Here is a 10,762-nt window from a genome sequence, read left to right as displayed (position 1 = left end):
TCTGTGTAGAGTTTGCATGTTCTCCCTGCGTTCGCGTGGGTTTCCTCCAGGTGCTCCGGTTTCCCCCACAGTCCAAAAGACATGCAGTACAGGGGAATTGGGTAGGCTAAATTGTCTATAGTGTATGAGTGTGTGTTTGAATGTTTCCCAGGAATCGGTTGCGGCTGGAAGGGCATCCGCTGCGTAAAAACTTGCTGGATAAGTTGGCGGTTCATTCCGCTGTGGCGACCCCGGATTAATAAAGGGACTAAGCCGACAAGAAAATGAATGAATGAATGAATGTTAATCAAATTTTTAAATTCAACTATAGGGGTGCGGCCTGGTAGGGGGCCCTACAGGACATTGTGCCCAGGGGCCTCTGAATTCTTAATCCGGGCCTGGATGTGCCGTATCTATGGCTATATTTTAATATCCATTAATAACTGTATATTAAAATACAATATAAATTTAAAAGGAAAACTTTACCCTTATGTAAAAAATTACTAGGAAACATGCTTGTTCTTTCCTACAACGTATAATTTCATTTAAAATAGAAACTTGTGTGGAAATTAAGCAGATGTTTTAAACCTTATACTGCAATAATTTCAACAACTCTACCTGGAGATAAGTGCTTGCTCAAAGGCACAATGACAGTGACTGAGGCAGACTCCAAAATAAAACTTTTACCACACCTTTAACTGCTAAACTGAGGAAATGCACCTACAGTCACAAAACTTTATCGTGCCTTTAAAAATTCATCCTTGTGGCAACATGTTTAACTGTTTGCATAAAAAAAATAAATTAATTAAAAAACCATTCTGACATTTGAAGCTGGCCTAAAGTAAAATTTTGGCAAATCTACCAATGGTTGGTAAAAGTTAGTGGCCATTAATATATTGTTTACTGCCTAATTAATTATAGTTATATTATTTGATAATAATTATTATCAACATTGATATTAGTATTTGCCAAACAAACTTTTATAGTTGTTTAAGATCTTCATTATTTGCATTTGCCACACGTGAGAGTTCATTTTAGCCCAGGCTTGGAGCATTTTATTTAAAATAAAATTGACATTACAGTTTTTTTGTTTACAAATATTTTCCTCATAAAATTTGTTTTGAGTAAGAAATATAATATTTTTATATTACCACTTGGAGGAAAAAAACATCAGATTATAAAAACCTACCATACCAATCATCCTTGATTCAAATCACAATTCTTCACCAACATTCAATTAACATCCTTGATTATATATTTTACATCAAGAACCAAACTAGCCATCTCAACTGCCACATTCAACGCATTAAGCTTGGCAGAAAAGGAATCTAATACTTTAGGCTGAGTGTCATTGTTTTCTAGGAAAACAGGAGAAAAAGTCTGACAAGCTGTATTTAGATGAGTCTTCTCCAGGTTGGATCTGTCCTCCAGCAGTCCACAACCACAGGTGTGCTTAACTTCTGTCTGAGAACTGATATCCATGACCCATCTGTGGCCATATGTCAGGTCAATGAGACAGTCCTGTCCATCATGCTCTAAGGAAAGAGCCACAGCAAGTAAAGAACTGCGAAATGACTCGACTGCCATCAGGAACTCTGAATGGGAAATACCCAGAGCTGCAGCAGTGGTTGGAGCTGTGGACTGATTCTGTAAAGTAAAAAACAAGAATTAAAACAGAAGTTAATTAATGGGTGTTTCAATGGAATGTCTATTGTGATTGTGTCTCTGATAGGTGAAGTAACCCACTTGCAACATCCAGCTATAGGGGTTCCTCAGGGCTTAGTACAACAAACAGCATTAATAGGATCACATCCTTCCTTTCAGACCATGCTACACAACTCCTTGTCCAAGTTTTTGAAGATAATTAATTGGTTTCTACAGTCATCAAACCTTGTCAAAGTGTTTTTAATAATTTTTGACCACTGCAGCCTCAAAATAATTCAATCTTATTTAAAATTCAAGAGATCACACTTTATAGCTGATGATAGATTATAAAGCGTGTTTGGCATGCTGTCCCAGGAGAGAGCCCTGCGCTCATAAGATCCTCCAGCCTAGGGCTCCCTCCCGTTTGTAGGGCGAGAGGAGAGTTTGAGCTCAGATAGGGGCTTATTTATGGCTAATTACAAATTAGGAATAGCTATGGAGAGATATACTGCTGACTAAGAGCTAATCTATGGTGTCAATTTGGTTTAGTCAATTCACTTACAGTTAAAACCAGAAGTTTACATACACCGTATAAAAAGGCACATAACCATTTAAAAAAGTCAGATGTTAATGTGACTAAACTTTTTCTCTTTTAGTTAAGTTAGGATTATCAAATTTGTTTCTGTTATGTTTAATAGCAGAATAATAAGAGAGATATTTTTTGAAAAATTGTTATAACTTTTCTTGAAAGTCAAGTGTACATAGCATTATTATGCCTCTGAAAAGCTAAGATGATGTCGGCAAGGTTTTTGAGGTTTTTGATAATTGACAACATTTGAGTTAATTTGAGGCACAACTGTAGAATACTATTTAGGGAAAACCTCAAACATATTGTTTCCTTTTGTGACAACATGGGGAAATCAATGAGCCAGAATCAACAAAAAAAGCTAGATTACAATTTGCTAAATTACACTGGGAAAAAGAATAATTTTTGGAGACATGTCCTGTGGTCTGATGGAACCAAGACTGAACTGTTTGGCCATAATGACCAGTGTTACATTTGGTGGACAAAGGGGAAAGCTTACAAGCCTAGGAACACCATCCCAACTGTGAAGTATAGGGGCATCATATTGTGGGGCTGTTTTGCTGCAGGAGGGACTGGTCCACTTCACAGCATAGATTGCATCATGAAGAAAGAACATTATGTAGAAATACTGAAGCAACATCTTAGGACATCAGCCAGGAAATGAAAACTTGGCCAAAAATAGGTCTTCCAAACAGACCATGACCCTAAGCATACTGCCAAATTATTTCAAATGTGCTTTAAGGACAACACAGTGAATGTTTTGGAGTGGCCATCACAAAGTGCTGAACTCAATCCTATAGAAAATTTGTGGGCAGAGTTGAAAAAGCTTGTGCGAGCAAGACAGACAACAAATCTGACTTAGTTACACCAGTTATGTCAGGAAAAATTGGCCAAAATTCCTTCAAACTATTGTGAGAAGCTAGTGGAAGGATACCCAAAACATATGAAAAGAGTTACAGTTTAAAAGCAAAGCTAAAAAAATACCAAAGAAATGAAAACTTTTGACTCTCTGGAAATTAATAGAAAAATTCTCATTATTCTGTCATTTAGCAAATGTAAATCATTTAGGTAATCCTACGGACCTTAAATAGTAAACGTTTAGTATGATTTACCACCAGACATTTTTTAAAAAATGGTTATGTCCGGGTAAACCTACGTGAGCACGAGGAGAACATGTAAACTCTGCACAGAAACGTCGACTGGCCTGGTAAGGATATGAACCAGTGACATTTTTGCTGTGAAGATGCCACCCTATCAAGGAAAAGGGAGGAGGAGTTGGGGTGGAAGGAGGGATACATCAAGACAAAGATAGCTGAGGTAAGAAACTCTGGTTATTTATTATGAGTTGTATCATGTGATGGCTAATGCGGCACCAGCTGTGATCAATCATAAGCATATGATCCTCTTGAAATTTGTTTATAAATAAAATTTACTTATTTAATGCAAACATGTAATTGTCTGTAGATTAAATTAACAAAACATTTTATTACAATCAAGCGCATTGTTTTAAACAGATGTATGGTAACCTTATTGATGTTTATATATATATATATATATATATATATATATATATATATATATATATATATATATATATATATATATATATATATATATATATATATATATATTGCCAATTTGGAGGAGCTGCTTTTTTCAAAAAACAATTTATTCTTGGAGGCGCACACCTGTTTCTTAAAATGATGCAACCCAAAATTGTGAATGATCCAACAAAAGCTGCAAACTGTAATGGTTTATACACCCCGCCAATAATATCTATGTTTGTTTGCACACCCCCCAATAATATCTACATTTTTTACATTTCTAAATGAGGAATGTACTATATAATGCACAAACTCTTTTGTAAAATTCTGACTTGTGAAAGTTTCTAATCAATATTGTAGAACTGAACGTCAATCTGATGTGTAACTCAGTGTAATAGAATACCATATGTGTGATGTGGGTGGCCAGCTGTGTTTCTGTGCAGCCGCCTCCAAGCAGGGCGTAGGGCTCCCTCAGAGTCAGTCGCAACACATGTTCTGCTCTCTGGCAAGTCATCTGTCCGACAAATGGAACAAATGTTCATCATTTCAGAGCAATGAAAGAGGAAATCAATGCAATACATTTGAATGAACAACAAATGGAGTTCATTAAATCTGGAAAAAAGTTTGACTTCATTTGGATTCATGTCTTTGGACTGTGGAGGAAATCGAAGTACCCGGAGGAAACCAATGCGAACATGGGGAGAACCAGTGGAACCAGAACCAGAATTGGACTCGAACCAGTGACCTCCTTGATTTGAGGAGACAGTGCTATATAGACTTAAGATCAATGCTTATAGAGATAGTTCAAACAAAAAGAAAATATTTAAGACTTGAAAGTATGACAATTGTCCTAAGTGACATGTTCTGTGCGAAACATTTCATGTGTTTTGGAAAAAAATAGATTCATATAAATAGGCATAGATTCAACAAGGTACTGGAAATATTCCTGAGAGATTCTGGTCCATATTGACATGATAGCATCACACAGCTGCTGCAGATTTGCACTGCAAAAAATGCTTTTCTTGCTTAGATTTTTTGTCTTGTTTCTAGTCTAAATATCGAAAATTTCTTATATCAAAAAGCATTTTCTAGACAGCAAAACATATTGTCTTGTTTTGAGAAATAATATGCCAATATTAAGTGAGTTTTTCCTTAAAACAAGCTAAATAATCTGCTAATGGGGTAAGCAAATAAATCTTGCTTTTTCTTTTAACGTAAGATTATTTTGCTTGCCCCATTAGCAGATTATTTTGCTTGTTTTAAGGAAAAACCCACTTAATATTGGCATATTATTTCTCAAAACAAGATAAAATGTTTTGCTTGTCTAGAAAATTCTTCTTGTTTTAGGAATTTTTAGATATTTGGACTAAAAACAAGACAAAAAAATCTAAGAAAAAAAAGCATTTTTTGCAGTGTGTTGGCTGCCCATCCATGATGCGAATCTCCCATTCCACCACATCCCAAAGGTGCTGTACTAGATTGAGATCTGGTGATTGATTTGTGCGTGAAAATCCCAGTAGATCAGCAGTTTCTGAAATACTCAGACCAGCCTATCTGGCACAAACAACCATGCCATGTTCAAAGTGACTTAAATCACCTTTCTTCGCCATTCTGATGCTCGTTCTGAACTGCTGCAGATCGTCTTGACCATGTATACATGCCTCAATGCATTGAGTTGCTGCCATTTGATTAGCTGATTAAAAATTTGCAATAACAAGCAGTTGGACAGATGTACCTAATAAAGTGGCTTGTGAGTGTATTTTCAATCTCTGAGTCAAATTGAGAATGAAGATATGATTCAAAATGAGAGCTTCTGAAGCAGAACCTAATCAACTCAAACATCTAAATCAAATTAAAACAAACTGCTAAACAAAATAATTAAAATTTAAAATAAAAAAGTCTAAATAACAAGAAGCACTCAACTGCACAAACCTTCAGTTCTTCCAGCATAGTTTCATTTCTGTGGCAGAGGACCATAGTGCTTATTGCAGCATGTTTAGAGGAGAGGAGCTGAAGCAGCTTCTTGGATCCACAGTCCTGGAAACATAATCCAGCAACCAACCCATAAGCTTCCATCGGGACCAGAGAGAAAAGAGATGCAACAGCCCGTGCACCTGAAATATCAGCATAAGTGTTCAAGTTAAGCCTCTATGAATGTAGAGACTAACATCTACTTTAAATTCTACTGCATTGGACTATAATATTACATATTATTACCAATAACGTAAGCAAAGGCATGGCTTTAAATAATAAAAATAAAAAGTAAATTCATATATATTGACCAGTGGTTCTCAAAGAGAGGTCCAGGACCCCCTGAGGGGTTGCAGGACAATGACAGGGAGTCGCTTTGTGATTTTCAAAAGTCAAATAAATTGTATTAAACCATTGATTTTAACCATAAGCCACATAAGATAAATAGTAGTTTTTAATAGTAAAAAACAAAAACATGCAAATGAAAAGCATCAGTCTTTAAACTTCTTTTTTAAAGGATTAGTGCGATTATGTTAGATTAGCAACACAGCAATAGTGTCAGCTGCAGCAGATTGATTTTATAGCACCAGGGTAAACTTTCTGACACCTTTCTGACATTTAAATACATTAAAAATAAATACAGGCCACAACTGAATATTGAGGATGATCTCCATTATTATTATCTCTAAAATAAACCAAGAATAGACTTGTGCTGAAAATATTTTGCCCAACAGTTTTTTTTAGGTGTGGTTAATATTAAATTAAATAAATTAATAAATGACTATAAAATGATATGACTGTTAGACTGTTGTACTTTTTTGTGCTGTCAATATACTTGTGTTTATATACAGGCATATTGTTGTTTGCGAAACGTTTGTATATTTATAACCACCTTCGAGAAATTTAGGATAAAACGTTTGGGAACCCCTGATATGGGCTACAGTTCAAACGTTTAGGGTAAACAAATATAAAGATAAAAAAACATAATCCTGCAGCACTGCAATTTAAAATAACCATTTTCAGAATTATTATATTTTAAAATGGAACCTATTCCTGTGATGCAAAGCTGAAGCCGTTCCTCCAGGAATCAGTGTTATATGATCCTGCACAAATCGTTCTAATGCACTAATTTGACACTACTTGAAAATAAAAAAAGGTTAAAAGCTTTTAAAAATTTAATTTAAAATATAAAGATTTACTCTTAATCAATTTAATGCATCTTTGCAGAATAGGGATAATAAACACAACCAATAATATAACGCTAGACTTTATAACTACATTTTTAATAGTACAATAATAATAATACTCATTAATGATATTTTGGGGCAAAGCAGTGGCGCAGTAGGTAGTGCTGTCGCCTCACAGCAAGAAGGTCGCTGGTTCGAACCTCGGCTCAGTTGGCTTTTTCATATGGAGTTTGCATGTTCTCCCTGCCTTCGCGTGGGTTTCCTCCGGGTGCTCCGGTTCCCCCCACAGTCCAAAGACGTGCTGTACAGGTGAATTGGGTAGGCTAAATTGTCTGTAGTGTATGAGTGTGTGCATGAATGTGTGTGTGGATGTTTCCCAGAGATGGGTTGTGGCTGGAAGGGCATCCTGCGTATAAACTTGCTGGATAAGTTGGCGGTACATTCTGCTGTGGCGACCCCTATTTAATGAAGGGACTAAGCCGACAAGAAAATGAATGAATAATAATATTTTGACAACAATTTCATTAGCCCACAAACATTTAAAAAAAAAAACATTTATAAATGCATTTATATGTGTTAGTTTTCATAATTACATAAATAAAAGTCAAACACACATTTTAAGCTAAATCCTTTTTTTTTTCAAAACATCATACTCGGAAACCAGAGCACCCGGAGGAAACCTATGCGGATATGGGGAGAACATGCAAACTCCACACAGAAATGCCAACTGGCCCAGTTGGGACTCGAACCAGCAACCTTCTTGCTATGAAGTGACAGTGCTAACCACTAAGCCACTGTGCCACCCCAGATGCAGTATATACACTTGTATTTCACAACTCCATTACAGTAAAACTTCATATTAAATTACACAAAAACAAATCCCCATGAAGCCCTGAACTAAATATTTACCTGTTATCTTGGCAAACGGCTCCATCAGAGCGAGTCCGAGCCTTTCGATCACGACCACTTCATGCTCTCTCAGGTAGTGCTGAAGAACTGGATGTACCACTTTTTGGCATGCGAATAAACTCACTTTATCCTTTACAACCTGTTCCCCAATCTTCAAGAGCTGCTGAAGGAGATCTCGTTCGGGGTTCAATCCTCTGTGGACCTCCAAAGCAACATCGCCAACCTCAGAAATATCCCCCGACAGTGACACACCAAAAAGCACCACCTTAAACGGACCATCTCCCAGTCTTTCGAGATCTCCAGGCAGGAGCATCTCAGGAACATCCAGCAGCAGTCCAGGAAAAACTGAAGAATGGTTCACAGATTGACCCTCAATGCCAATAGTGACCGTTCTTCCAAAGCAGGCTGTACCAGAAGAGTTGCAAGGGATGGAGTACAGAAAAGCCTGTGTGATCAATGAACTGATCTGCTGCGTCTCTCTGCTGTCCAACATGCAGGCTGGTTTGCTGGTGATCATGCTGTGCGCCAATGCAACAAGAGAATCACAGCTGCTAAACTCCACTGGCACCTTACAGCCACAAGAGTCTCCTTTAAGATACACATTACATTGTTCCACAAGGTGTTTGTACACTTTGATTGCCGTGGATGTCCTAAGCCCATATTTTTTGGTGTTTTCAATAAGTGTGAGTGTAAAAATCCCCATAAACAGCCCTGAGTCACTGTAACGTGTGGTGTGATGTTGAAGAGCAGTTGAGATCAGTTTGAGAAGCGGCTCAGACATTTCTAGTCGTTTGAGAAGCGCTGTTGAGGTTGAAGTTGTCAAGACGTGGCCCCCAACGTTGTTGTGTATTTGTTTCAGTCTGCCGGTAGGTCCATAGGCTGTGCTGAGTATGTTTCTTAATAGAGTGATCTTTTGGCAGATGGTACTGTTGGAAAGAGGTTCGTCTGTGCATAATGCTGGCTTCTTCTTACTAATGCGAGACATGCTGTGGCTTAATTTGAAAAAATTGGCTAAATCAATGTAGGTCAGTTACTTTGACAAGAATAGATGGTATGTATATAGTATTATAGAAAAGGTTAAGTATTGATTAAACTGGTATATGAATACCTATAGGTAGGCCCACACAGAATCTGTGCACGCAGATTTTTAGCCCATGGTTGCGTCTATATATTTACTTGAGTAAAAGTGTGTAAATTTATATTTATTCAGTATTTAAATTAATGTTAATGAATTTAAAGTAATATTATTGACTAATATGAAAATGTTCTTATGATTAATTTACAATACAGTTTGTATTGTATTGTATTGTATTGTACTCGCTTTATTTTACTAATTAAGTGGATCTAATTGGATTTGCGTTGTATACATTAAATAAAAGTTTAAAAGGTATTATTTTTTATTTCATATATCAAGTTTCAGTAATGATACTCCCAAAATCTTTTAAATTTAAACATTTTCTGTGCAGAAATAGCTAAAAATGTCCGCAAATTCTGTCTGGCCCAACCTATAGGTAACTGTATATATAACGTCCTATGACTGTTGCCATTCACTAGTTATTTTAAATGACAAAACAATATTTAACAATCATAACACAATTGGAACCATTTAACCTGAACCAGATAAATAAAAATGTCTAAAAATGCATTGTTTTCAGTGAGGGAATTCATTTTTGCAATTTTTCATCTAAATAATTATTTATGTTTCATACATTATGACAGTTTTTGAGCAATCTTTAGTTATTATCTATTTATTTCATTGGAATATATGTGCATTTTAAAAAAAAAATCTTACATATGAAATATTAAGTGATTATTTTTGATGAGATATTAAATTATACTATTTCAATATTTACATTAACATATTAAATAATTTATAATACACTAAGGCAATTTGATTCTTATCAAAATTTATTTTGCATCTGTTTATAGTTAGCAACTTGTTTATAAGTTAACAAAAGGTCATATATGTAGTAATAACATGGTAAAATCATGGTAACGTTGAAAATATTTACGACTTTAATTTGCTCACGAGATGTTGCTGATATAAATATGGTTTTGTTTAAAAAAACAAAGTTCCAAAATATTAATATTATAAATATTATAAACGGCTAAATAGTTACGTTATAACAAAGTATCTTTTAAAGTCTTTGGTTATAATAATTCAGATAGTGTTATGTGGTTATTTATTATGAGGTCAGTACATTTTATTTGTAGTCTACAAAGTATTGTACTTTAACCACTCATTATAACATAGCGTTACTACACTTATCTTTTACTTAATAGCAATATCTTCTTTCATATAACAACTAATAACAAACCTAATAGCTTATAAAACGCGCATATTTAGCGTCATACATACCAAAATTCAGCTTATATCTTAACTAACTGAAGAAAGAACAGCCAAAGGAACATTAAACCGTACCGCACAAACCAGGCAGATGGTGTTTATGTGCTGCACATGATCTCATAGAGTAACTAAACTATGCCAGTTAAAAAGTGTTTTACAAAATAAATGGATAAATTAATGGTTAAATTATGAACAGCAAGCGCTATTCATGTTTTGTGTCCTTTTATGTAAGCTGAGATATATCGTTCAGGATATTTCACAATTTACGTAAAATAGCAATCACCGCTGTCTGGCAAAAATATAGCTTCCTACATCCGGCTACGTCTCTATGACAACTGGTAGCGCTGGGGTCCTTACGTGACACAGGGCATGTTTCAAACCATCGGCGGGAGATTAAAGTTTCGTTCATTGCGGCTATTTTATTGTCATTCTCGACTAAATTGTGATTAAACATGTTAAATATTTATTGTACGTTACATTCAAATAACCCATGTATATTGTAAGCCAGGTCTGAGTGCCGCATAATCGCCCTTCTGCTTTGTGTTTTGAATTTGACTTGTATCTGTCACAATCCAAACACGTGAGTAGCTGCTTC

At 35.5% G+C, this 10,762-nt stretch overlaps 2 protein-coding genes and 1 long non-coding RNA gene across 10 annotated transcripts in view; 2 read left to right on the top strand and 1 right to left on the bottom strand.

The window, feature by feature from the left end:
• Positions 1-1,011: 1,011 nt before the first annotated feature.
• On the bottom strand, positions 1,012-10,286 carry mkks (MKKS centrosomal shuttling protein). 6 transcript variants are annotated; one of them, XM_087277674.1, is made up of 5 exons: positions 10,243-10,286; positions 7,821-8,746; positions 5,677-5,867; positions 4,157-4,267; positions 1,012-1,626 (listed from the first exon to the last, which is right to left on the bottom strand). In XM_087277674.1, the coding sequence occupies exons 2-5, from the start codon at positions 8,599-8,601 to the stop codon at positions 1,213-1,215; spliced, it is 1,497 nt and encodes a 498-aa protein (XP_087133800.1). In that variant the 5' UTR covers positions 8,602-8,746; positions 10,243-10,286; the 3' UTR covers positions 1,012-1,212.
• Positions 4,970-10,762, top strand: part of LOC147841155 (uncharacterized) — a 102,241-nt gene continuing 96,448 nt past the window's right edge. The window contains exon 1 of the long non-coding RNA XR_015506254.1: positions 4,970-5,165. This is a non-coding gene — a long non-coding RNA (uncharacterized LOC147841155). The remainder of the gene's footprint in view (positions 5,166-10,762) is intronic.
• slx4ip (SLX4 interacting protein) overlaps positions 10,496-10,762 on the top strand; it is an 81,003-nt gene continuing 80,736 nt past the window's right edge. For 2 of the 3 annotated variants that reach the window (XM_087277680.1, XM_087277679.1), the window contains exon 1: positions 10,496-10,747. The gene's annotated coding sequence lies outside the window, so the exon portion shown is untranslated. 3 annotated transcript variants of the gene reach the window in all.

Source organism: Danio rerio, chromosome 13 (assembly GCF_052040795.2).
Source record: "Danio rerio strain M-AB ecotype USA chromosome 13, GRCz13ab, whole genome shotgun sequence".
Lineage (NCBI taxonomy): Eukaryota > Metazoa > Chordata > Actinopteri > Cypriniformes > Danionidae > Danio > Danio rerio.
Note: the sequence above shows the minus strand (reverse complement) of the source record. Positions and strands in the feature narration are given on the sequence as shown.

Coding starts and splice junctions, on each gene's coding strand:
- mkks (XM_087277672.1), bottom strand. CDS start 8,805: ATGTCTCGCATTAGTAAGAAGAAGCCAGCATTATGCACAGACGAACCT. Junction 5,868..7,820: donor GCCGTTTGCCAAGATAACAG/GTAAATATTTAG, acceptor CTGATATTTCAG/GTGCACGGGCTGTTGCATCT. Junction 1,627..4,156: donor CCACCCACATCACACATATG/GTATTCTATTAC, acceptor TTTACTTTACAG/AATCAGTCCACAGCTCCAAC.